The following is a 27,715-nucleotide window of genomic DNA, read 5'->3' on the forward strand; positions in this document are numbered from 1 at the left end:
GTATACCCATCTAGCCCAAACACCGACCAGCTCGAAAAGTCCCTTGTGTTGTTCTTCTCTTGTTTGGAAACGCCTGATTTTTCTGTGCAAAACTTTTCTGTCCGTGTCCTTTGTAGGTTTTTTTTTGTTTTTTTAGCGTTTGCCTTTTTTGCTCGTTCAGTTTCATGACTTTTTATCGTCTTTTATTTTATTTATTATGTCTTCTTCCGTATATTGGCAGGATCTGATTGATTATTCATTGTCTTCTTTCGTATATTGGTAGGATCTGATTGATTATTCATTATTACCAATAGCGTGTCAATTGTAACCTATCAATATTTTTTCCCGCATCAACCTTTACACGGCCGGCACACAGGAAGTGATCGAGGAGATGGCGGTGGCGGCGCCGCGCCAAGATCTCCAAGAGATCATTGAGGGCATCTTCGCGTGCATGCCAGCCAAGTGGGTGCTCCGGTGCCGCTGACTTTCCCGCGCTTGGGCCACCACGCTGTCTTCAGACGCCTTCATTCATAGACACTTCAACCCCGCCACAATCGCCACCGCGAAGTTCCTAGGCTCTACACAACAATTGCAACGGCAAACTACACGTCGTCACCCACATGTGCTGTGTCCTCCTCCTCCTACGCACGACGGCCGCGAGGATGTACTACCTTTGCAACCTGTCTGTGGGGCAGATTGTCGTGCTCCTCGATGGCCATAGCTCTCTGCATCACATGCCGCCTTCCAATCGGCACCAACAACTTGAATATGATAAATAGTTACTAGTTAGACACAATGAGGCACTCGGTGGCACATGACATGGTACTCGATAGGGTGAGACTACATATCAAGTTGTTGGTCATGACATGGCATGCTCAGTACAACACCAGGCCATGACATGCAGACATATGCAGTGACGTGCCACTCAATGGAATATGACAAATAGTTACTAGTTGGACACGGGGCACTCGGTGGCATGCGACATGTCACTTGGTGGCATATGACATGGCATTCGATAGGACGAAACTACATATTAAGTTGTTGGACAAGATGTGGCACGCTCTGCACGACACCACATATACCTATTAGCTAGTCAGACATAGGCAATGACGTGCCACTCAATGAAATATAACAAATTCGTACTACTAGGACATGATAAGACACTCCGGTGGCATATGACATGACACTCGTCAGGACCAGACTAGCTACATATCTAAAAGTTAAACAAAAAAATTTCCAAAAAAATAGAACTAAAAATATTGACAATTATTCCTCATCCATATGACCATGATACAAATAGGTTTTCAAAAAATGCAGTTGAAATGTTCAATCTAAAATGTATGAAAAATAATTAGAACTAAAAAATGGTCTACAGATTGTCCAAGATCAATCACATACAGGAGCCCAACAAAGCCCAGGTCGCACGTAGGCAAAAGAAAGTACGTTCAGAATAGTATACGTAATAAAGTGATCAACCAGGTGTAAGCCTTAACCAGGTGAACCCTCTTGAGCTTTTAGCCTGTGCTTTGTTTCAATGAATGAGCAAGGTGGTACTATGTACAAGCGTTGGGCAACAGCCAACACAAACCCGTCCGACCCACTTCGTTTCCAAAAAACCCTACAGCCCGCACCGGCCGCTTCCTTCTGCCGTACCCTTCCCATTCCCCACCCGTGCGACTCTCCCCACGTTCACTCCCACAGCGACGGCAGCGAGGGCGGACTGAATCTCCACGGCGGCGACGTTGGCGCCGGCTGAGTCGTCAACCATATGAAGCGGCAAGCGCGGCCACAACGCCCGGACCCAAGGGCGCAACTCGCGCGGCCAGTTGGCCCCGTGCGCGAGGTGGTCCTCGTCGACTCCGACTCCGACGACGACGTCAACCCGGCCGCAATGCGGTTGGAATTGGAGGTTCGGTCTTTAATCTTAGGCACCAGCTTGGTCGAATGGCCTCTGTTTATGGCTTCATATACTTTAAGCCAAGCACTTCCTGGAACAATTTGGAAAGATGTAGGATTAGTATCACGATCTGAGCATTACATTTCCAGGAAACTAGATTTAATGCTTCTCAGCTATACAAGCATAATAGCCTCTGTTTATGGTACCAACTTTATTATCTTATTACAAGAAAGTTTTCAGAACATGGTTTTTGATGTGCTCACTTTCCAGGAAAGCAGACTATATTTTCGATTATTGTTCTGTAGATATATGACTGTACAGTATTTATGGCACATATATGACTAGACAATTTTCATGGTGCATATATTAGCACACATTTTTTGTAACTTAGGCAAATGATTAAAAATGATAAAGGATGAGATGTCATGGTTCAAATTAAAAATGTGGTGTCAAGATATTATAGCACAGATTTGACAAAAGGGCACTATAATTTGAAAAAGATGAAGATCAAATGTTAGAACCTTCTTAAGGGCTGGGTAGTAATTAAGATGAGCTTTCTTAAGGGCCGGGTTATAATTTGATCTGAGCCTTTTTAAGCAATTACTGTGCTTGATGTATTAGTGCCTGTTTCTGCTCATCAAAAAATAAAGGGAGTACTGTCTGGTTTCAACACAATTCTAAACTATCACTTCACTGCTCTGTTTTATTGTTTGTACACTGATTCTGGTGACCAGACCAGCGGGAAGGTGGCCACAGGAGCGGCGCCTACGGCGGCCAAGAAGAAGGTCCCGGTGCCCGGGGCCAAGCGAGATAAAAGGGCAGCCTCCACCACCAACAAGAAGGCCCCGGTGACCATCGACAAGCGTGCCAAAGGGCTAGCATCGACCTCGAAGAAGATGGTAAGATTTTGTGATGTAGAGTTTCATTTTTGGGATTTTGGATTTAAATCTGGGTAGTAATTAAGGTGTAGCTGATAGGACTTGATGCCCTACCTGTGTTGCTGCGCAGGTTATAGGGGTGAAAGAGGGGGAGGACGTGGTCTGTACTCTCGACGTCGGCAAGGGGCCGTGGTGGCGAGAGCGGCGGCTGCTGCTGTAGCCCTAGAGTTTCGTAGCACTACAGTAACGCTGGTACTGTTCACGCGAGGGAGAGGGCAGGGACGGCTGGCTCCCAAGGGAAGCTAGTAACTTAATTGTTGCTTTCTGCTTAATTCCAATAATCCCGATTACAAGTATTTATCCTTTCCTATAGATGTTATAATTAAGGAACTATATCTATCTCTAAGAAAATACCAAATAAGCGATAAATTGGGCCTCTAAGCCCCTTAACAGACCGGTCCCCTAGCCACTATTGGGTCTGCGTCTGGCATAGGGAATGTCGGTCATAACATCTCTCCCCGCCTGCGCAAACAACTCGTCCTCGAGTTGGAAGTCGGGGAAGTGCTCGCGGAACTCGTCGAGAGGCTCCCAGGTAGCATCCTCGTCCGGAAGGCTGCGCCACTTGATCAACACGTGCCAGACACCGCGGCGTTGCTGCGCCTGCAGCACCCGCTCTGGTCCTGGCAGAACGCGACCATCGAGGACCGGCGGAAGGGAAGCCGGAACAGCTGGCGGATCTCCGCGGTGCCGCTTCAGCTGCCCCACGTGGAAGACGTCGTGGACGCGGGCGCCCTCCGGCAGCTGCAGGTGGTAGGCGACGCGCCCAATGCGCTCCAACACCTGGAACGGTCCGGCGTAGCGAGGCCCAAGCTTTCGTCCGGCACGGGGGTCCAGGGACTGCGCTGTTCTGTGTAACAGCCGCAGCCAGACCCAGTTGCCGACGGCGAACTCCAAGTCGCGGTGGTTGGCGTTGTAGTACTTCTTGGACAGCTGCTGCACCTGTAGGAGGCGCTGGCGCACCTCGGCGAGGATCTCATCACGGCTACGGAGGAGTATTAGTCACTAAATTCTTACTCTTGGTAGTAGCAGAATTCTTACTCTTATCGAGAGAGGATGATATTAGGAGTTGGAGCAATTTTCTAGTTTATTTCCAAATGCCATGCCAACCTGAGGGGTTGGGGGTACATATTTATAGACTGCTAGCCAGCCAAGCATATGCCAAGATGCTAGTCTAAGATGCTGTTCTAGATGCTAAAATGTTGTCCTCTAAGATGCTGTCCTCTAGTCTAAGATGCTGTCATAAAAACAGACCATGCAGCCACAAAGACCATGTGTCCAGCGCAGCCCCACAAAGACCAGCCCACACATGAGACTTATTCCATCATTCTCCCCTTAAGTCTTGTGCGTCGTCCTGTGGAAAAGTTGAACCATCCCGGTCCTAGAGTAGAGCTCAAGGAACTTGATCCTCCTAAGGGGCTTAGTGAGCAGGTCCGCAAGCTGGTCCTTGGTGTTGATGTAGCTCGCCTTGATGCTCCCTTCCTCCAAACAGCCTCGGATGAAGTGGTACCTCACCTGGATGTGCTTGCTGCGTTCATGGAACTTTGCCAGGGCCAGAGCGGACTTGCTGTCCACCCTGAGCTCCACCGCTCTAGTGTCTCTGCTGAGGAGATCACCGAGCAGTCGAGCGAGCCAAAGCGCCTGAGTCGAAGCGGTGGAGGCCGCTATGTACTTGGCCTCGCAGCTGGACAGGGCCATCACCTGCTGCTTGACCGACTGCCAGCTAACGAGGCACTTGCCGAGTAAGTAGAGGATCCCGCTCGTGCTCTTGTTGGTGTCGATGTCGCCGTCGTGGTCGCTGTCGCTGTACCCGACGAAGTGTGCCGCCCCAGGGCACCTAGGGTAGTAGAGATCGTGATCGAGAGTCCCCGCAACGTAGCGGATGATCCTCTTCACAGCCTGCTAGTGCTCCGTCGTCGGTCGCTGCATGAACCGACTAACGTAACCGACGGAGAATGCCAAGTCCGGCCGTGTGTGGGTGAGGTAGCGAAGGCTCCCCACAAGATGCCGGTACTGCGTAGCATCCACCTCCTTCGTCGTGCTGTCGCGGCTCAGCTTCAGCCTCTCCTCCATCGGAGTGAGGGCTAGGTTGCAGTTGGTGAGCCCAGCTAGCTCAACGACGCGCTTGGCGTAGGCGGTCTGTCGAAGCGTGATCCCGGAGTCATCCTGGTGCACATCGATTCCCAGGTAGAAGGAGAGAGGCCCCAGGTCACTCATCTGGAAGGTGGCCTTCATCTCCTCCTTGAATGCCGCCACCTCCACATCCTTGGTGCCGGTGACCACCAAGTCGTTGACGTAGACACCCACCAGCAGAGCATTTTCTCCACTGCCTTGACGGTAGATGGCCGCCTCGTGTGGGCTTTGCTCGAAGCCCATCCCTTTTAGCGTGGAATCCAACTTGGCATTCCACGCCCTCGGTGCCTGCCGTAAGCCATAAAGGGCCTTGCGCAGGCGGAGCACCTTGCCCTCCTTGCCGGGGATCGCAAATCCCGGCGGCCGGTGCACGTAGACCTCCTCCAAGTCGCCGTTAAGGAACGCCGACTTGACGTCCATGTGATGAACACGACAGCCCTCCTAGGCAGCTAGCGCAAGGAGTCGCACGGACTCTATCCGTGCCACGGGAGCAAAAGCGTCGCCGAAGTCGACCCCCTCCTGCTGCACAAAACCTCATGCCACCAAGCGAGCCTTGTGCTTGACGATGGCGCCGGCTTCATCCCTCTTCAGCTTGTACACCCACTTAAGGGTGATTGCGCGGTGACCACGAGGAAGGTCAGCAAGCTCTCAGGTGTGTGTACACCCGGTGTTGCCACCTATCGGGTTGAGCTAAACATGCTTTAAGTGATGATGAAGATGTCATGTCAACGCTATGAAACGCGCCCCACCTACTGGAGATGCACCTTTGTCAGCCTATGTAGCCCCTTTCAAATATAGCTTGGTTGTGTTATTGGAATTCTTCATGGTCTCACATCAATACCATTATATTGATCGCTGGAAAGTTTCGAAGTTTGGACTCAAGAGTCCAGAATGACAATTATGTCCTGTTGGATCGTTTATAAAGTGATGAATTCTAATTGTCACCAACTTGCAACTTGCCCAATGACTCTAGATGAACTCTACAACAAAAGTCATGAAGGGTTCATGTTGAGCAAATACCAAGAAAATGCTCCAATGGATCAAAAAGGATAATTTAAGTATCATTGTGATCCTACTTTGGTCAAAGTAGAACAGTAGGTTCTATACCATTTTTGAGGTTGGACCTTAAATAAAAGTTGTAGTACATATCATGTAGAACAAACTTAGTTTTTGGACCAAGAGCTAGATCAACTTGAAAATAAGTCAAACAGAGGCTCGAAGTTGGAACCTGCTGCTGATTTCAACACTTAGAATTATTCTAAGTCAGTTTCGCTAAGCAACGACGTTGGCATTCCGCGTTCTCCGAAATTCATTAAGCAACTTGAGTTGGTCCAAAAAGAGAAGTTGAAGGTTATACTATGGAGAAGAGCATGCAAAAAGTTGCACTGAGTTTGACCGAGTTTTGACCTCTGAAAGTGAATTTCCGTGATCGTTATCAAGGCGCTGACACTAGCAGTTTGTGGCTTAATTACCCGCTGTTGAAGAGCTCTAATGACCTTGGTCTCTAAATGAAAAATGTAGAGCAGTTCGCGGGCTTCAAACTTCGTTTTGGGCCCAAGGTCTTAATCAGCCCAGAGATGGCCCAATAATAGCGCCCACCGTGCCCACGTTGCTGCCCGCCACCTGTTCGGGAATATGCCTCTGTGAACGACGCGTGGCCGTGCGTGGTAGCCATGCCCGAGCTGCGCCCCTGCTCTCCGCCGCGTGCCGCGCGCCTCCTTGTGCTCTGCTCCTCCATAACGCGCGCCAGACGCTCCCCACTCCTCCTTGCTCTCACTTGCTCGCCCTCCCACTCGCCCTCACTTCCTCTGCTCTCGCCATGGCTGCGGTTGCCATGGACGCCGCCGCCGAGCTCCGCGGTCACTGCGTTCCCGCTACTCCGCGCCTCTCTATTCCTCCTGAGGACTACCAGCAGCTTCGCCTTCACCTCCTGCATCTCGTGCTCGTGCTCGCCGTCCAAAACCACGTTGGGAGCACCGCAGTCGCCGACCGCTGTCGCCTCCGACCGCCGGTGCACATGGCCGGTCCACCTCGGGCCACCTCTCGGCCATCCGTGACCACCAGCGGGCGCGCGCGGGACCCCTGGTGCTCCCCCGCCCCTCAGCCGCCGACGGCATGGCCTCCTACGGCCAGAGCAGCGAGCTCCGACGGCCTCCCTTGCTCAAAATCCCGTCAGGGACCTCCTACTAGAATTCGACGAAGTTCAGGGTCCTAACTGCGAAGTCAGTGACTCATGTGAATAGTACCGTAAGGACTGGTTTGTAATTATTTTGCAAGAACTTTGAAAATTCATAGTAATTCATAGGAAATTCGTAAAATAGTAAATGAGGACTTTTTGGAATCCTTGTGAAATTGTCTATGCAGTGGATCTATAATATGGCATGTTTTAGTTTAAATATTTTGCGGTAAAAATAGATTTGTGCAGTAAGGTTGTAATGCTAGTTGAATTTGTTATTTTTCATAACTGTAGATCTAGGGCTCCAAATGAAGTGAAATTTTTGTGGCATGCTACTCATGTGATAGTTGATGTGTGGTAAAAATTTCATGAGTATTGGATGAAGTATGAGTGAGTTATTGGTTTATCTTGCTCTCACATGAATTCTTGCTTTAGCAACTTGTCTTTTTCGTAGAGGTTGCTGTACATATCCAAATGAAGTGAAATTTGTACAGTAGACTATTGAGAGGATATGTGAGCCACTGTAATTTTTGTAGAAGTTATTGTGCACTTTTGGTATATGTTCATTAAGTCACCTTGTTATCTAAAATAAATTAAGAAATGCATTAAAAGAATTTATTTGGTCATGGACACTAGGTTTTCTGGTGTTCTTTAGTCATGTGTGAAATGTTGGTAAAGTTGGTCTTGCCCAATTATGTGTTTGCAACGTGAGTTAATAATTATTTTCTTGCCGATGTGGTTTATGGACAGATCTGGGAACCTAGTAAAGTTCTTTATGATAATGTGCCTTGTTGTGAAACTTGTTTATACAAAAGTTGTAGATAATTCATGTATCTAGCTGCTGTTAAAATTTGGTGGTATTTGGCCTTGTGGTTTAAGAGTTATGCCTGTTTAAAGTTGGGTTTCAGAAATGACTGTTTTCTGTTAAATTGTAGACCAGTTTCTGTAAATGGATATATTTGACTTAGTTAACTTGAGAATTATGCTAAGATGATTTAATATGAATTGTAGAAAATTTCATAAGCTTTCCATAATGTCTTCTTGCAAGTCATTTGGATTTGTATAACTCCAGTTATAGCTAAATCTTGTAGCTGCTGTTTGCATGTCCAGAAATTGGCAGATTCCAATTATAGTGTTTGCTTGTATATTGTTAAGTGTGTTAGTGTAAACTATGCTTGTCTTGCTTGCTATTTTGTGATGCGTCTCATGGTACTATTCTTCATATTTATGCACTTGCATATTGCATCTCATCTAGGTACGCTAGATGCACCACGTGAAGGACGTGATGTTGGAGCCAAACCCGAAGACGGTGTTTGATGGATCTATCCCGAAGATGGAAGGACTAAGCAAGTGTTAGGACCTGTGATGTCACCAGGACGGTGCAAGCTAACTGAACTGACTTGTGGCGGATCTCAGGCAAGCCCCGGAGCATTATAAGTCTCCTAATTTATAAAAGCAATTCTTTCTATATATGAGTTATATATTGTTGCATTAAGTTGTAGGAGTTGATTGAAACCGTTGATGCATTTATTACTATCCTTCCCTACCTTATTATCTTTTTACCCTGTTAGGTCAGGATCGAATAACTGCTTAGCCTTGCTTAGACCGGTAGCGATCGGTGATATCCGGTCACCTACATTATAGGTGGTTACTGGAAGAATTTAGCTATGGAAAGAATGATATCCTAGAATTAACCATGTGTGATGGATAATTGGAGACCGGACGGAAAAAATTGGAGGCAACCAGACAGGGTTCTGGGGTGCTGTTAGTTTCCGTCTGTGTCGATTAAGGACCGACCGTTGTTGGGCCTCGAGTCATGTTGAACGCATGCCTTACATTTAGCTGGCCGGATAAAGTACCTTCCGACCGCGAAGCTGGGAGATTTTTCGGGCCGAGTAGATTGCCCGCAACGCACTGTGCCGGAGCAGGTGTGGTAGGACACGGGGGCGGGATGATAAGGCCAAAGTGCAGTCGGTCGGCCCCCGGGTACATGTGGTTCCTGGCAAACTCGAGATACCTGGAAAGTTGACTCGGTGATCAATATCTCACTTTAGCGGGTGAGTGAGGTTTGTGTAAGGAATAAATCACCAGCTGGTTAGGAATCGATTCGAATCGCCATCGCTCCTGGATAGTGAGCACTTGACTCGAGTTACTGCATCGTAGTAATTATTATGGAACAATGATGGTTATCTGGATGGTACGGGATATGCTAAATATAAATTGGTAACTGGATGTTATTGGTTAATCAAGTGATTGCTATAGTACAGGTGCTTACCTAGATGGATAGGTCATAATAAAGATGATGCAAAGTACTTAAAATGGTTTCTTCATGATAGCTTATGCTTTTCGCAAACAAGTCAGCTAGCCCACTAAAGAAAGCCTTGCATAATTCTTGTTGTCGCTTTATTTTGGTTTAAGACGGGTAAGTCTGGCTGAGTACATTCGAGTACTCAGGGTTTATCCCACCTTGTTGCAGGTGATGTTCTCGACCTGTTGATGATGGTGGCTAACCACCGGTGGGCTCGGTGATTCTATACTTACTTCTCATCTATATACTTTTGTCGGATGATGTCACTATGCTAGCAATATATTTGGAACTTATATTAATGTAATCATTTGAAAGCTATGTTGTTTTCACTAATCGGTTTTGAAACCCCAAACTTGTACTACTATTTGTTAACTCCTTTGTAATATTATTTCCGCTGCAACCCGATGTATGTGATGTGTATTTGCTTAATCACGCGATCTTGGTTGTAATGTTGATTTACCGAGGTCTTTCGGGACACTCGGCGGACTACCGGGTTTATATGAGTGAAAGTATGGGTGTGTCAACGTGTTAGCGGGGACAACCGTACTTGATCTTGTATAAATTGGGCAGTTCTGTCACAGTGCGGTTCTTCTCGACCGCATCCATCTCCAACTACATCGCGGCGCACCATGCCGCGTGTCTCTCGGCCTCTGTAAACGACCGAGGCTCGCCGTCATCACACGCAAGGTGCAACTACGCCTCTAGGTCGTGAGGCACCGGTCCCGACACCGGCTGGTCGCCGAGAAGGTTCTCCATCGTACGGTACCGCAACGGCTCGCCGTTGTGGTACGCGTCGATGCGCTCCTCGTCATGAGAGAGAGGAGTAGCGAGCTCAACCGGGCTGTGCTCGACACGAGCTGGTGTTCGAGTAGACGTGCTCAGAGAGGTGCCTGTCGGTGCTGGAGTGCGTGGCGGTGCCGGCTGTGGAGCCGGCGAAGGACTCATCGCAGCCGAGGTCCTTGCTGGAGAGCGTGGTGCTGTCGGAGTAGCAGGCGCCGGGGTCGGTGGAGGCTCGAGGACTGGGCTAGACGCGCTCGCCGAAGAAGAGCTGCCTACTCCCCCAGCTTCCTCGAAGTGGACGTACTCGACAGTGAAGTTGTACGTCGGAGCCGAGCTGTCGTCCACCACCTTGCCCTACGCCCATCCTCGCCCTTCGTCGAACACAACGTCGCGCGCCGTGCGCACACGCTGTGTCTTCGGGTCGAGGATTCGGTAGGCCTTCGAGCCCTCCGCGTAGCCGATGAACACTTCTGGAGTGCTCCTGTCAGTTGAGCTTGCTGATGTGGCCAAGCTTCTTGGCAAATGCGAGGCAGCCGAAGACCCGCAAGTGGGAGACCGCCGGCTTGCGCCCATGCCAAGCCTCGTACGGCGTCCTACCGTCGAGCGCCTTGGTAGGCGAGCGGTTGAGGATGTAGACGGCCGCCACCACCGCCTCTCCCCAGAAGACAGCCGGCATCCCCCTCTGCTTGAGAAGGGCCCGAGCCATCCCCACAACCGTCTGGTTGCGCTGCTTGACGACGCCGTTCTGCTGCGGGCTGTACGCCGCGGAGTTGTGGCGTTGAATGCCCTCATCAGCATAGTACGACGTGAATTCAGCCGCCGTTGTCGGTGCGCAGCACGCGCAGCTTGCGGCCGCACTCCGCCTCCGCAGCAGCCTGCGAGCGCCTGATGGCGTCCGCAGCCTTTCCCTTGCTGCCGAGGACCATCACCCACATGTAGCGGGAGAGGTCGTCGACGAGCAGCATGAAGTAGCGTCGCCCTCCCGGTGTGGCTGGTGTCACCGGGCCACACAAGTCCCCGTGCACAAGCTCGAGCCTCTCCTTGGCTTGAAAGCTCGCCCGCTGGGGAAAGGGGAGTTGCCTCTGCTTCGTCAACACGTAGATGTCGCAGAGCTGCTCCACATGGTCGAGGCACGGCAGGCCTCGCACCATCTCCGTGGCACTGAGCCGCTTCAGGGCCTCGAAGTGAAGGTGCCCGAAGCGCTCGTGCCACTGCCACGCCTCGTCATCCCGATGAGCAGCGAGACAGAGGGGTTGTGCCACCTGCACGTTAAGGATGTAGAGTCGATTTGCGCTTCTGGATACCTTGGCAAGAAGGTGACGACGACGATCCCAAATCCTCATGACTACATCCTCAACCACCACGCGCGAACCGTTCTCATCCAGTTGTCCCAAGCTGATGATGGAGTTCCTCAACGCGGGGATGTAGTAGACTCCGGTGAGCAGCCTGTACTCACTAGACACGGCGGTGAAGATGACGGAGCCGACGCCCTTGATCTCCACGCCGGAGGCATCCCCAAACTTGATGGAACCTCGGACGCTAGAGTCAAGCTCGGTGAAGAATTCCCGTCGGTCGGTCATGTGATGGGTGGCGCCGGTGTCGAGGCACCACCTGTCAGTCTTGTCGTTGCCGGAGCCATCGCCGAGGAGGGCGTGTGCTTTTGGCTCGTCAAGGTGAAGGAGAGCCGCTGCGGCCAGTGCCGCTGGAGGTAGCTCGATGCTTGCATGTGCTATTAACAAAGCCGGCTCCTCCGCCTGTGGGACGTGGGCCTGGCCGCGTACGTGGGCCTGGCCGCGTCGTTGTTGTCGACAGTCCTTGGCCCAATGACCAAGCTGGCCGTAGTTGCGGCAAGCGTCGCCTTGTGCCGGCTTGTGCCTGCCGGCGGCGCCGCCCTGGGCGCCTCCGCAGGCATCACCTTCGGCACGTCCTCGCGCCCCGACCTAGGTGTCTCTGTGTGCCTTGCGCGGTTTGCCACGCTTGCGGCCGCCTGTCGTGGAAGAAGGCTCCCCCTTCTTCCGGTCACCTTGGCTAGCAAGCCACGGCTCCCGAGTGAGAAGGAGCTTTCCACCAGTGGTGATGGGCCCTGAGAGGGACTGTGGCTCATCGCTGTTGACAACCTTGAGGCGACCTATCGCCTCCTCGATCAACATTGTGGAGAGATCCAGCAGAGACTCGATCGAGCGAGCCATCTGCTTGTACTTCTCGGGGATGCAGCGGAAGAGCTTTTCGACAGCTCTCTCCTCGCCGTAGGTGTCATTACTGAACTGCACCATCTTCTGCAACAGAGTGTTGAGACGGAGAGCGAAGTCATCAACGTCCTCACCTGGCTTGAAGGCCAGGTTCTCCCACTCATTGCGAAGTGCCTGCAGTGTGGACTTGCGGGCGTGGTCGCTGCCGATGCGCTGCCGCAGCAATGGTGATGGGACTAGGGGTTGTTCCTGATCTTTTGGTGAGTGTGGATAAACTCGATTTGGGGTGGATTCGACGTTGGCTGTCCGACTACAACGACCACAAGGTTGCTGCGCCTTAGCAACAGGTACACCGGCTCCGATTGTGATGTTCTTGCCATGCCAAGAACACCAAGAACCTGCAAGCAACCGAGAACAAGCAAGAACAAGATGAACAAGCAAATAACTCACGGATTTAAGCCAAAGGCTGAATCTGAATCACAAGTTGGGGTCTTGAAACAAGCAAATCGGGTGGTCTAGCCGACACACGCGTTTACAAGGAAGAAGCAGCAGCTATCTTGCATCTAAACAAAACCCACCCTCATTCTAATGGCTGCTGGCTCTATTTATAAGGAGGAGAGCACAAGGGGGAGTGGGAAACCCTAATCTGGGCGTCCCTCAAAGGGTTGTAGTTAGTACAAGGCCTAGGCCCAAGCTATAGGTCTCTGCGTCCTTTGGCTTGCTGCACACAGCTTCGGTAGATTCTGATAGTGGGGTTGGACCCATGTGAAAGAGGACGACGCGCTCTTTCCAACAAGTCAAAAACCAGCTTCATTGGATCTCGTATCAAGGAGTTATGGTACTTTTGATGGAGTGTCCCCTGCTGTCTCGAGATGAGCTGTGCGCCCCATTAATGATGATTCCCACTTGTTCGGCTGCTCCATCCTCATCATGGGGTCTAAACATGAGGCAATGGAGTCTTGACCAACATTCCTAAGAATAAGACAATCATCACCATGATTTAGTAGCATCCAATTCTGAGACGAGTTTGTATGAACAGCGAGGAACGACTTTACCTGATAATTAAGTTGTCGTGCTCGAGCTCTTGTCATCGGACCTTGTTGTGCAACAGGTGTGGTTGTATCAATGGAAGGGATGTCCTCATCATCCTCCCCTTCTTGCATTGAGTCGTTCTCGACTCTAGTTCATCTTCTTCTCCCAAATATGGCTTCAAATCTGCAATGTTAAATGTGGGGCTAACCCCAAAAGCTGCAGGTAGCTCAAGTTTGTACGCATTATCATTAATCCTTTCTAACACTTTAAAAGGACCATCGGCTCTAGGCAGCAACTTAGACTTTCGCAAATCAGGGAACCTATCTTTTCTCAAATGGAGCCAAACTAGATCACCAGGTTCAAAAATGACATGTTTCTTCCCTTTGCTACCAGCTAGTTTATACTTTGCATTCATGCACTCTATTTTCTCTTTAGTGGTTTCATGCAATTTTAAGATCAGTTCAGCACGTTGTTTAGCATCAAAGTTCACTCGCTCTGAGGTCGAAAGAGGTAACAAATCAATAGGAGCACGTGGCACAAACCCATAAACTATCTCAAAAGGGCTTTTCTTAGAGGTAGAATGCTGTGAACGATTATAAGCAAACTCAACATGAGGCAAGCACTCTTCCCACATTTTTATGTTCTTTTTCAAAACAGCCCTAAGCAAAGTAGATAATGTTCTATTGACAACCTCAGTTTGTCCATCAGTTTGGGGATGACAAGTAGTGGAAAATAAAAGCTTAGTCCCTAGCTTAGCCCACAAAGTTCTCCAAAAATGACTAAGAAATTTTGCATCCCGATCAGAAACAATGGTGTTAGGCACACCGTGCAATCGAACAATCTCACGAAAGAACAAATCAGCAACATGTGTAGCATTATCGCTTTTATGACATGGTATGAAATGTGCCATTTTAGAAAATCTATCCACAACAACAAACACACTATCCCTCCCCTTCTTTGTTCTAGGCAGTCCTAAAACAAAGTCCATTGAAATATCTTCCCATGGTGCACTTGGAATAGGAAGAGGCATGTATAAACCATGAGGATTAAGGTGTGACTTAGCTTTCTGGCATGTTGTGCAGCGAGCAACGAACCTCTCCACGTCTCTCCTCATCTTGGGCCAAAAGAAATGACCAGCAAGGATGTCCACTGTCTTTTTCACACCAAAATGTCCCATGAGTCCTCCTCCATGCGCTTCCTGCAACAATAACAAACGCACGGAGCTAGCTGGAATGCATAGCTTGTTAGCTCTAAAGACAAACCCGTCGGTGAGGACGAATCTGTTCTATGTTTTCCCCTCTTGGCAATTCAGCAATACATCTTTGAAATCATTGTCATGTGCATATTGTTCCTTAATAGTTTCCAAACCAAAGATTTTAAAGTCAAGTTGTGAAAGCATGTTGTAACGTCTAGACAAAGCATTAGCAATTATATTTTCCTTCCCCTTTTTGTGTTTGATGACATAAGGAAAGGACTCGATGAATTCAACCCACTTGGCATGTCTACGGTTCAGTTTTGCTTGACTACGGATGTGTTTCAATGATTCATGATCAGAATGTATGACAAACTCTTTGGGCCACAAATAATGCTGCCATGTTTCCAAAGTCCAAACTAGAGCAAACAATTCCTTATCATAAGTAGAATAGTTCAAACTAGGGCCATTCAACTTTTCACTGAAATACGCCATAGGTTTTCCCTCTTGTAACAGCACACCACCCAACCCAATTCCACTAGCATCACATTCAAGATCAAAGGTTTTATTGAAATCAGGAAGTTGGAGTAACGGTGCATGAGTTAACTTATCTTTGAGCGTGTTGAAAGCATCCTGTTGGGCTGCAGCCCAAGTGAAGGTTGCACCCTTCTTGGTGAGTTCATGCAGCGGGGCTGCAATGGTGCTGAAGTCCTTCACAAATCGACGGTAGAAACCAGCAAGTCCTAGAAAACTCCGCACTTGTGTGACCGTGCAGGGAACAGGCCAGCTATGTATGGCCTCAACCTTGGCTTGATCAACTTCGATTCCCTGCGGTGTCACAACATATCCAAGAAAAGAGACTCGATCTGTGCAAAAGGTGCACTTCTCAAGATTGCCAAACAAGTGTGCATCCCGTAGAGCATTGAAAACGGCACGCAAATGATCAAGATGTTCCTCTAATGATCTATATATCAAGATGTCATCAAAGTATACCACTACAAATCTGCCAATAAAAGAGCGTAAAACCTCGTTCATTAATCTCATGAAAGTGCTGGGTGCATTAGTCAATCCAAAGGGCATGACAAGCCATTCATATAAACCAAACTTAGTTTTAAACGCTGTTTTCCATTCATCTCCTAGCTTCATATGAATCTGGTGGTAACCACTACGCAAATCAATTTTAGAGAACACAATTGAGCCACTCAATTCATCAAGCATATCATCTAACCTTGGAATAGGATGACGATATCTGATTGTGATGTTGTTTATCGCTCTACAATCAACACACATGCGCCATGATCCATCCTTCTTAGGAACTAAAAGCACGAGAACGGCACAAGGGCTAAGAGACTCACGCACATAACCTTTGTTGAGCAATTCTTGTACTTGTCTCTGAATCTCTTTTGTCTCGTCCGGATTGGTCCTATACGGCGCACGATTAGGCAAGGAAGCCCCAGGGATGAGGTCAATCTGGTGTTCAATCCCTCGAATTGGTGGCAGCCCCGGTGGTACCTCCTTTGGAAAAACATCGGCATACTCCTGCAAAAGATTAGTGACAGCAGGAGGCAAAGAAATAGATGTATCTTCGAGTGAAAATAAAGTTTCTTTGCAAACCAAAGCATAGCAAACAGTAGTACTAGCATCAATCTCATCCAAATCAGATTTGGTGGCAAAGTAACAAGAGCCTTTCAGCTTGATCTCATTTTTATTATGATGAACAGATTTGCTAGACTTCTTCTTATGTTTCTCAAGTTCATTAGCGACAATCTGATTTTCACTAGCAACAGCCTGATTCTTAAGTTTGCTAGATCTAGCAAGTTCATCTCTTAGAATAGACTCAGGGGACATGGGGTGCAACACAATCTTCTTGTCATTATGCACAAAAGAGTATTGATTTGTTTTACCAGAGTGCAAGGAATCTTTATCAAACTGCCATGGTCTACCTAACAACATAGAGCATGCTTGCATAGGCACAACATCGCAGTCAATGGAATCATGATAAGAACCAATGGCAAACTCTACCCTTACCAATCGGGTTACCTTCACCTTGCCGCTGCTGTTAAGCCACTGAATGTAGTAAGGCTGCGGGTGTGGTTTTGTGCTCAATGAAAGCTTCTCCACCATTTCAGCACTTGCCAAGTTGTTGCAGCTTCCTCCATCTATGATCACACGGCAAGAGCATTCCTTGATCACACACTTGGTTTGAAACAAAGTGTGGCATTGATTTTGTTCAGCCCTCTCCATTTGGGCACTTAGCACCCGCTGCACCATGAGGCTCTCATAGTGCTCAGCAGCTTCAGCCCTAATGTGCTCTTCGTCTTGTTGGAAATCATCTCCTTCTGCTACATTGTTAGCAGCAAGCAAAGCATATATTTCTTCATCAAAATCACTAGCAGAGGAATACCCACCATTAGCTCGCACAATCATCACATGTGTGCTTGGGCAGTCCTTGCGTATGTGGCCATATCCTTTGCAGCGTAGGCACTGAATATCCCTTGTTCTCCCCGTGGATACCACCGAGGATGAACTCTTGGCAGATGTAGCCGTTGCTCCTCTAGTTGGTTCACTTGGGCATGGTACAGAATTTGTTGTAGAGGAGCGTGGCTTGATGGTCGAGGAAGATTGTGGGGGTGCACGCGTTGACGGTGCAGCAGCATTGGAGGGTGTCCATGGGCTAGCACGACCTGCAGGAATGTTAGCCCTCATGCTAGCTCGTTGTCCCTGCACTTCTCGTTCAGCTTTACAAGCAAGGTGAAATAAACAATTGACAGAATTATATTCCTTATAAGCTAGAATGTCCTGAATCTCCCGGTTCAGCCCACCCATAAATCTAGCTATGGCACCATCCTCATTTTCCTCTAGCCCGCAACGAAGCATACCCATTTGTAGCTCTTGATAGTACTCTTCTACAGATTTGGATCCTTGCCTCAATTGTTGCAAACTTATGTAAAAGATCACGGGCATAATAAGAAGGAACAAATCTGGCCCGCATGACCCGTTTCAAAGCATCCCAAGTTGGTGTGTTATTTGGGTTCTTACGATGGTATTCAGACCACCAAACAGAGGCAAAGTCAGTAAACTCACTAGTTGCAGCCCTAACACGTTTGTCCTCAGGGAAATCATGGCAAGTAAATTTCTGATCAACAGCTAATTCCCAACTAAGGTACATATCAGGATTATACCTCCCATCAAAAGCAGGTATGGTGAATTTAATCTTGCCAAATGAGTCATCGGCACATACCTCTTGCCGTGGTTGGCAAGGACCTGTCTCATGGCAGCGGCGATGTTGTTCGATGCATCGATGACCATTCAGCTCCTCATCAAGCTCAGTGTCCACTGCATATTCTTCTTCATCACGACCAGCAGCACTGCCCATGGTGTTGTTGTTGTTGTGATTGCGTCGTTCAAAACCATCATAGCGATTATGTTCCATCCTCTCCAATCGCTCCAAGACACCTACAAGAGATGTATTAACAGAACCAAGAGTGCCTTCCAAGGAAGTCAACTTGGTGTTGGTCTCAATCTGAGCCGCCTCCAATTGACCAAGGCGCTCATTGGTGACACGAACATCCTCATCAAGGTGTTCAGCATGGAGCCTCACTTTGCGTTCAAAGTGTTGCAGCAAGGCTTTTGATCGAGGTGATTGTGGAGGGGTCCTTTCACCTTCTCCTGCCATGGTTAGTATGTAGCAAGGGAATCACAAGAAAATATGTCCTACCAACTAACTGAATTAGGTGGCAACAATTTTCATTCTCTCGGCATGTGCAACCGAGTTCTTACATGTCCTTACCTTGCTATGCAGATGGTGTTGGCGACGACAAGAACAACACAAGTAGTAGCAAGTAGAACCATATGACGTTGTAGATAATTTGTGGAGCTGTAGGTGGCTTAAAAAAATCAAGGTACAACTGGAACCACATTAGTCAATGCAAGTTGAATAAGTGTTCAAAGATAGTATCGTGCTGGTCCTAGGCTAACCCATGCTAGAGACGCGAGCCTAGACACAAATGTTGTCACCGGACAGTAGCAAACAATGGAAATGATGAGAGTAAATAGCATCAACTTGACCCTTCTTTTTTTCTTTCTTTCTTTCTTTCTTTCCTCCTTTTCCTTTCTTTTTCTTTTCTATTTTCTTTTCTTTTCTTTTCTTTTCTTTTCTTTTCTTTTCGACAAGTAGCGCACAAACTGAACTTTTGCAATATGATTATAACAAGAATGCAACAAGTAGCATAGACTTTCTTTTACTAGGGATAAGGATTGCAACAAGTAGTACAATATGCAATTTGAACTCTCTTATTTTCAGAACTGAGTGTACTCAGATTTGCACCAAAAGGATAGGTGCATAAGGTAGTGTTTGTGTAGGCGCGGCTAAAGGTGATGGTGGTGAGGGTTTCAGCGAAAAGGTGGAGAGAACAGCGGCTGAAGTGGGGGGTGGGGGGAAGGCAACAGCGGATTGTGTGGTGACTAAAACATGACAAGAACTCGAAACTCTAAAGGATTAGAACCTAAGAACCAGCACTTGACACCACGATGTAAAGCACAAACTCAACAAGCAAAGAACTAAGCAGATCAGCAAGGCTCAAACTTGTGTTTGGAATTTTAGTTCTATCCTATTTTTATATTTCTGGACTATAGGTAAAGTAATGAACGGTAAATCACTCACCAAAGAACCTTGCTCTGATTACCACATGATGGGACTAGGGGTTGTTCCTGATCTTTTGGTGAGTGTGGATAAACTCGATTTGGGGTGGATTCGACGTTGGCTGTCCGACTACAACGACCACAAGGTTGCTGCGCCTTAGCAACAGGTACACCGGCTCCGATTGTGATGTTCTTGCCGTGCCAAGAACACCAAGAACCTGCAAGCAACCGAGAACAAGCAAGAACAAGATGAACAAGCAAATAACTCACGGATTTAAGCCAAAGGCTGAATCTGAATCACAAGTTGGGGTCTTGAAACAAGCAAATCGGGTGGTCTAGCCGACACACGCGTTTACAAGGAAGAAGCAGCAGCTATCTTGCATCTAAACAAAACCCACCCTCATTCTAATGGCTGCTGGCTCTATTTATAAGGAGGAGAGCACAAGGGGGAGTGGGAAACCCTAATCTGGGCGTCCCTCAAAGGGTTGTAGTTAGTACAAGGCCCAGGCCCAAGCTGTAGGTCTCTGCGTCCTTTGGCTTGCTGCACACAGCTTCGGTAGATTCTGATAGTGGGGTTGGACCCATGTGAAAGAGGGCGACGCGCTCTTTCCAACAAGTCAAAAACCAGCTTCATTGGATCTCGTATCAAGGAGTTATGGTACTTTTGATGGAGTGCCCCTGCTGTCTCGAGATGAGCTGTGCGCCCCATTAATGATGATTCCCACTTGTTCGGCTGCTCCATCCTCATCATGGGGTCTAAACATGAGGCAATGGAGTCTTGACCAACATTCCTAAGAATAAGACAATCATCACCATGATTTAGTAGCATCCAATTCTGAGACGAGTTTGTATGAACAGCGAGGAACGACTTTACCTGATAATTAAGTTGTCGTGCTCGAGCTCTTGTCATCGGGCCTTGTTGTGCAGCAGGTGTGGTTGTATCAATGGAAAGGATGTCCTCATCAAATGGCGTCTCAATCCTCCTTGGCAGTCCGCTTGTTGGTAAGCGAGAATTGCATCTCGGGCGGGACTGCAGCGATGAGGGCATCCAGCGCCCGTCGATCTAGGTCGTAGTCGACGTCGCCGTACCGGACTGCCTCCTACATGTGCCGCACCTGGAGCTTTACCCTCATCACCGCGGCCCACTCGATGTAGTTGGTCTTGGTGAGGATAGGCCACCCATCGTCGGGGCCGACGTCCCTGACGACAGTCTGGAGCCCGTGGTAACCACGGTACCGATCCGAGGAGAGGGCCACGTTGCCTGTGAAGGCCGCGCTCTCCACTGACCCATCCACCACCGTCGCCGTGCGCGCCTCCTCTAGGAGCGCCACCGCCATGCGCGCCTCCTCTAGGTGCACCACCGCCGTGCACGCCTCCTCCAGGAGCGTCGCCGCTGTGCGTGCCTCCTCCAGGAGCGCCGCCGCCGTGCGTGCGCCTCCTCCAGGAGCGCCACCGGCGCGTTCGCGGCTGCCCACTACGCCGCCCGTGCTCGTCCTGCCTCCCTCCCCAGCAACTCGAGGTTCGCATCAGCGTTGTCGTCAGCAGAAATGGAGCTGCTGATGCTGCCGCGCAGGGCCTCGACCTCTGCCGCCGCCGCTGCTTCTGCCTTCGCTCTGGCTGCTGCCAGCTCCACCGCTGCCAGCCTCGACGCCCTTGTCGCCGCCGCAGCGGTCTCTGCCGTCGCTCGCTCACGTTCCTCTGCCGTGGCAAGTTTGGCCTCCTACCGACGCCGCGTGCTCGAGGCGACCGAGCGCTGAGATTGCCCTGCGGACATGACGTGCTACCAGGGGGCTGCTGCGTGGAGAGAGGGTTGCTTCAGATGAGCTGCTGCTCATCTGCGCAGAGGGAGAGGAGTGAGCAGGAGTGGCCGGAGCTGCTGCTGCTCCTAGTTGGGGTGGTTGTGCGGCTGGGAAAGGAGATGAACAGGCGATGCTCAGGCTACAAGATAGTACGGCTTTGATACCAGTTGTTAGTCGCTGAATTCTTACTCTTGGTAGTAGGTGAATTCTTACTCTCATCGAGAGAGGATGACACTAAGAGTTGAGGCAATTTTCTGGTTTATTTTCAAATGTCATGCCAACCTGAGGGGTTGGGGGTATATATTTATAGGCTGTTAGCTAGCCAAGCATATGCCAAGATGCTAATCTAAGATGTCCTAGATGCAAAGATGTTGTCCTCTAAGATGCTGTCCTCTAAGATGCTGTCCTCTAGTCTAAGATGTTGTCTTAAAAACGGACCATGCAGCCGCAAAGACCATGTGACCAGCACAGCCCCACAAAGACCAGTCCACATATGAGACTTATCCCATCAAGGAGGGCGTCAGCAGCTTCCGTCCGGGCCGTCCCCGACTTGTACGGCAGGATGGGCGACGTGGGACGGCCATAGACCACCTCGAACAGAGTGGCGCGTAGGGCGGTGTGGTAGGAGGTGCTGTAGCAGTACGCTGCCCAGGCGAGCCAGTCCACCCACACACGCGGGCAGTCACCGGTAACACACCGCAAGTACATGGTAATCACCTTGTTCACTACCTCGGACTGATCGTCAGTCTGCGGGTGGAAAGCCGTGCTTATACGTAGCTTGACGCCGGCCATCCAGAAGAGATCGCGCCAGACATGGACGGTGAACACCGGATCCCGGTCACTGACGATGGAGGAGGGAAACCCGTGGAGCCGGATGATGCCGTCGAAGAAGGCGCGAGCGACGGAGGTGGCGGTGTAGGGGTGGCTGAGCGTGATGAAGTGCGCGTACTTGGAGAAGCGGTCGACCACCGTGAGTACGATGGACTTGCCGTCCACCTTCGGGAGGCCCTCGACGAAGTCCATGGAGATATCCGCCCATACCTGGGACGGAACCTCTAGCGGCTGCAGCAGTCCCGCCGGTTGCAGTGTCTCCGTCTTGTTGCGCTGACAGGTACTGCAGGTCCGCACCCAGTCCTGCACCAGCGCGCGATCGCTGGGGATGTAGAAGTCGGAGCGTAGGCGGTGGAGGGTCTTCTGAATGCCCTCGTGCCCGGCCGAGTGTGCCAAAAGGAGCGCCTGATGGCGCAGGTCGCCGTGGTCGGGGACGAAGAGGCGACTACCATGTAGGAGCAGCCCGTTGTCAAGGCGCCACGGCCCCTGCAGGTCGCCTGCCTCAAGGCGCCAAAGGAGTAGCTGCGCGTCTGCCGCTGTCGCCATGGCGCGGCGGATGTCGTCGATGAAAGCGAAGGAGGGGCCTGAGCGGGCGCACATGGCAGCGCCCACGCTGCTGTCCTCCTCGGCCCCGTGCTCTGCGTCACGGCGGGACAGGGCATCCGCCACGGCGTTGAGGCGCCCGGGGCGGTATTCGACGGTGAAGTTGAAGCCGAACAGCTTGCTGATCCACTGGTGTTGCAGAATGGTAGACAAGCGCTGGTCCAGTAGGAACTTCAAGCTGTAATGGTTAGTGCGAATAAGTGGCGACCCCACAGATACGGGCGCCAGTGGCGCACAGCTTGCACCAAACCGATGAGCTCCCGCTCGTAAGCCGCGAGCTTGAGATGGCGCACGGCGAACGGTCGGCTGAAGAATGCGAGAGGGCCAGCACCCTGGTGGAGAACGGCGCCAAACCCCACGCCGGATGCGTAGCAGTCCACCATGAATAGCTTGTCGAAGTCGGGCATCTAGAGGACGGGCCCGGTGGTGAGGGTGCGCTTAAGCGCTTGGAAGGCCTCCTCTGCCTCCGTGTCCCAGGTGAACGTGTCGCGTCAGGGGCGCTGCGATGAGGCCGAACTCCCGGATGAATTTCCGGTAGTAGCCCGCTAGGCCCAGGAAGCCCCGAGCGGAGCGCGGCTGGGGCCACGCAGCGATCGCCGCCACCTTGTCGGCGTCTATGGCGACGCCGTCCGCCGAGATAATGTGGCCCAGGTATGCGACGGACATCGCCCCGAACGAGCGCTTAAGGTGAAGACGGTGCGCCCGAAGCTCGCTGAGGACGATGGCAATGTGCTGCAGATGCTCCACCCACGAAGAGCTGTAGATGAGAATATCGTCGAAAAAGACCAACACAAACCTCCGCAAGTAGGGGCGAAGGACGTCGTTCATCAACGCCTGGAATGTCGCCGGGGCGTTGGAGAGGCTGAAAGGCATCACCAGGAACTCGTAGTGGCCGTGGTGGGTGCGGAAAGCGGTCTTGGCGATGTCATCGGGGTGCATCCGCACCTAGTTGTAGCCCAAACGCAGGTCGAGCGTGGTGAAGAAGCGAGCCCCATGGAGCTCGTCGAGAAGCTCATCCACGACCGGTATGGGGAACTTGTCCTTGGACATCTTGGCATTGAGGGCGCGGTAGTCGATGCAGAAGCGCCAAGACTTGTTCGCTTTGCGGACAAGGAGCACGGGCGCCGAGAACAGCGAAGTGCTAGGCCAGATGATGCCCTGGGTGAGCATGTCCTCGCACTGCCGTTCCAGCTCGTCCTTCTGCAGCTGGGGGTAGCGGTATGGGCGCACGGCGACGGGAGCTGTGTCCGGCAGGAGGTGAATGCGGTGGTCGTACGGATGGGCCGGTGGAAGGCCCTACGGCTCCTCGAAGATGGCGCTGTGCTGCTGCAGTAGGCGATCCAGCAAGGGTAGCTGAGAGTCGATGGAGGTCATCGCCACATGCTGCTGGGGTGCGGCCGAGTCAGAGCCGCCCATGCCCTTCTAGAGGACGTGGCGACCCTCGCGCCAGAAGGCCAACGTCATGGCCTCGAAGTCCCAGAGAATGGGGCCCAAGGTCCGCAAGAAGTCGACGCCGAGGATGAAGTCGAAGCAGCCCAAGTCGAGGCTGACGCAAGTGATAGAGAAGTCCTCGCCCTCGATGCTGATGGGGATGTGACGGGCGATGCCCTCGCAACGCAGGCGATCGCCGTTGGCGATGGTGACGCTGAGCTGCGCCCCCCCGGTGGCGGAAGCCCCAGGCGGCGCATGGTTGCACCCTGGAGGAAGTTGTGGGTGGAGCCGGTATCTAGAAGGGCCAAGAGGCGCTCCCTCTTGACCATCACTGGCAGCAACATCGTGTTCTCCGTCCGGATACCTGCAAGTGCATGGAGGGACACGACGAGAGCGTGAGCAGCCGCCTGCCCCTGGGCGGCCGGCTCCTCTGGTGGTATGGCCGCGTCCCCGTCCTCAGCGGGCGCGGCGTCCTCCGCAATGTAGTCCCCGGACTCCAGGTAGAAGAGCCGCTGACACACATGTCCAGGGACGTAGGGCTCATCGCAGTTGTAGCATAGTCCTTGGCGACGACGTTTCGGCTGCTCCGCCGGTGTAAGGCGGCGAAACGAGCGCCGCGGGAGCCGCATTGGCCGCAGCTGGGGCCTGCCCCGCCTGGGCTGCCCCGGGTGCGCGCGCCGGAGGAGGCTGACCCTGACGCTGAGCCAGGCGAGCGGCTCGAGGAGGCGGTGCCGGCTGCATGGCAGTCGCACGACGCTCGAACGCCCGGGCGTAGTACATGGCCGTCTGGAGGTCTGGGGGGTCGCGCATCTCCACGTCCACCCGGATATGATCCAGAAGGCCACCAACGAAGAGCTCGGCCCACTGACGCGTGGAGACGTCCCGGGCGTGACATGCCACCGCCTGGAAGCGATCGGCGAACTCCTGCACAGTGGAAACAAACGATAGCCGGCCCAGTTCAGCCAGCCGACTCCCACGGATCGGAGGGCCGAAGCACAGACGACATAGCTCCTTGAAGTGCTCCCACGGTGGCATGCCCTCGTCCTACTCGAGGGCGTAGTACCAAGTCTAGGCCGCCCCCCGGAGATGATAGGAGGCGAGCCAAGTACGGTCGGAGGCGAGCGTGCGCTGACCCTGAAAGAATTGCTCACACTGGCTGAGCCAATTCAGGGGATCAACGGAGCCGTTGTATGTGGTGAACTCCAACTTGTAAAACTTGGGCGACGGCGGGTCCTGTGCGGCGGCCGAGGGCGCCGCGCCCGTGCTATCCAGCGAGGGCGACGCGGCGGAGAGCGTTGGCATCAGGCTGCCGCCGTGGAACAGGGGACCGTCCACCCCGCCGTAGAGGACACCCGGGGCCGGGGCACCGCCAGGCGCCATGACAGCCCCGGTGGTCGGGAGCGGCGGTAGGTGCGGCTGGGTACTGGGTGCCGTGTAGATGGGTTTCGACGAACCGACGATCCAAGCCGGAAGCGGTGACGGCGACGACGGGAACCTGATCTGCTGGATGGGGACGCCCTTGGATGGCGGCGGCGCGGTTGGGAACGAGGTCGTTGCAGTCTCGTCGTAGGGCATCCCATACTGGTACGAGATGACCGGCGCTGTGGTCGCGGCCGAGGGCGGCGGCAGCGGGGGTAGCTGCTGTTGGTGTGGCAGCGGAGGAGGTGGCAGCTGGGGCGCATAGGGCCCGACAAGGAAGGCCCTGATGCCTGCCACGGCCTGCCCTAATTCCAGGATTGCGGCCGTCATCTGCTCCGGGGTGAGGACGAGGGCGGCAGAAGACGACGGCGCCGGGGCAGAGGGCGCAAGCGCCCCTGAGGATGCCAGCGCGCCTGATGTGTGGGGCAGCAGCGCCGACGAAGACGCTGGTGGCGGCGGGTGGGTGTGTGGCGGCGGCGGGTGGGACGAACTCGATAGAGGGCTGAACATGATCGAACAAGAGATCTCTAATACCAGATTGATAGGACTTGATGCTCTACCGGTGTTGCTGCGCAAGTTATAGGGGTGGAAGAGGGGAGGACATGGTCTGTACTCTCGACGTCGGCGAGGGGCCGTGGCGGTGAGAGCGGTGGCTGCTGCTGCAGCCCTGGAGTTCCGTAGCGCTACAGTAATGCATGGTACTGTTCATGCGAGGGAGAGGGCAGGGACGGCTGGCTCCCAAGGGAAGCCAGCAACTTAATTGTTGCTTTTCTGCTTAATTCCAATCATCCCCGATTACAAGTATTTATCCTTTCCTATAGATGCTATAATTAAGGAACTATATCTATCTCTAAGAAAATACCAAATAAGCGATAAATTAGGCCTCTAAGCCCCTTAACAGACCGGCCCCCTAGCCACTATTGGGCCTGCGCCTGGCATAGGGGATGCCGGTCATAACAGTAGCGATTTAAGATCAGGCTAATAAATAAATGTGTTGTTCTGAGACTGTTGAATGATCCGAGTAGCATGATAGATTGAATTAGCATGTTTTTTTCTGAGACTGTACAATTCAGTGTATTGCAGTGTATACAAGCAAACATTTAGACCATTGTAACTAGTCTTTAGTGTATCCATGTGCCCTACTAGCTTACATTATAACTTGATGAATAATTGCACTTTTTTGGGTACATAAATTTTCAGGAGTACACTGATGAAGATGACACATCCTCTGACAAAGACGACACATCCTCTGATGGTTACTACTCATTTTCTGATGAAGAGGACAATGTGCACTTTAGGCTGGACATTGCAAAAAACGATGTGCTTGATTTCGTCAATGACTCTATGAAGAAGATCGAGAAATATGTTCACAAGAGGTTCAACTAGACGTACAACGAAATCATGGGAGACCTGGAACATGAAGTGTTAGAACAAGAAGGGTGCTGCTCACATCGAGTGAATTGCAAGTCTGACCTGGTGGTCATCTTTTGTTGTGTCTGATCGTCACTTGAATAAACCACTATGTATATATATGTATGTGCTGTGTATGAACTAATAGATGCACTCTATGTGCTAGTGTTTGGTAGTTTGTAAGACCTGCTAGTTGTATAAACTAATGGATGCACTCTATGTGCTGGTGGTTTGTAAGAACTAATGAAAGCACTATGTATATATGGTACTGCCTGCTAGTTACTATGAATTAATGTTAATTTCGAGTTACTGTGAGTTATTGTCTAGAAGCTCTTCTTTGATCAGGGAGTGCACTCTGTTCGGCAGGCTGCTGCCATAATGCCTCAGCTGCTGTGGCTGTGCTGGCTGTTACTCCCTCACATGTTACTGTATAATACTACTAGGTGCAGCCAGCTGCAACCACTGAAAATGGTAGCCGAACAGGTATACATAAAAGCCTGCTCGGCTGTGCTCTTTGCAATTCTGTGCAGCAGCAGGCAGTTATCTGCTGTTCAGTTTTACTGTCCTACTCTGCTCAGCTGCAACTTATGAATTCAGAGATCTCCAGTTTGCCTACTTACTTCATGTGTACTCTGAAGCTACCAAAAACAGTTATTGCCTCCATTGATAAGTTTAGAAAAAATTGCATATGGAGAGGCTCTGACATTACTGCAAAGGACTATAACTTGGCTGCATGCCTCCATTGAAGGTACCCTATAATCATGAATTGGACTGCATCTTTGTAATTTTGCTTATTTTTCTCTTTGGCCCCAAGGCCCCCCTAGTTTGTACCTAGGTAAGCTCTGGTTAGCCTCCAGCTAACTGGTCCCCTGTTTCCCACTCTTTTGTTGGTTTAATAAAGTTTCACTGGGGAGCTTTGCTCCACAGTTTTCGTCAAAAAAAAAAAACTGTGCAGCAGCA

The 27,715-nt window shown here is 51.1% G+C and overlaps 1 protein-coding gene across 5 annotated transcripts; it reads left to right on the forward strand.

Annotated features, from left to right (window-relative positions):
* The first annotated feature begins 1,590 nt into the window (after positions 1-1,590).
* On the forward strand, positions 1,591-27,048 carry LOC136549711 (uncharacterized). Of its 5 annotated transcripts, none has more exons than XR_010781998.1 (6): positions 1,591-1,888; positions 2,611-2,775; positions 2,885-3,006; positions 8,376-8,536; positions 9,597-9,645; positions 26,546-27,048. XR_010781998.1 is itself a non-coding variant. In XM_066541092.1 (4 exons), the coding sequence occupies exons 1-3, from the start codon at positions 1,748-1,750 to the stop codon at positions 2,972-2,974; spliced, it is 396 nt and encodes a 131-aa protein (XP_066397189.1). In that variant the 5' UTR covers positions 1,591-1,747; the 3' UTR covers positions 2,975-3,006; positions 26,546-27,048. The 5 variants fall into 5 exon arrangements, 2 of the variants coding, with proteins under 2 accessions (XP_066397189.1, XP_066397188.1); XR_010781999.1 differs by having other exon boundaries at positions 9,597-9,636; XR_010781997.1 differs by lacking the exon at positions 9,597-9,645.
* The last annotated feature ends 667 nt before the right edge of the window (positions 27,049-27,715 follow it).

The sequence above is a fragment of the Miscanthus floridulus genome, chromosome 4, assembly GCF_019320115.1.
Source record: "Miscanthus floridulus cultivar M001 chromosome 4, ASM1932011v1, whole genome shotgun sequence".
NCBI lineage: Eukaryota > Viridiplantae > Streptophyta > Magnoliopsida > Poales > Poaceae > Miscanthus > Miscanthus floridulus.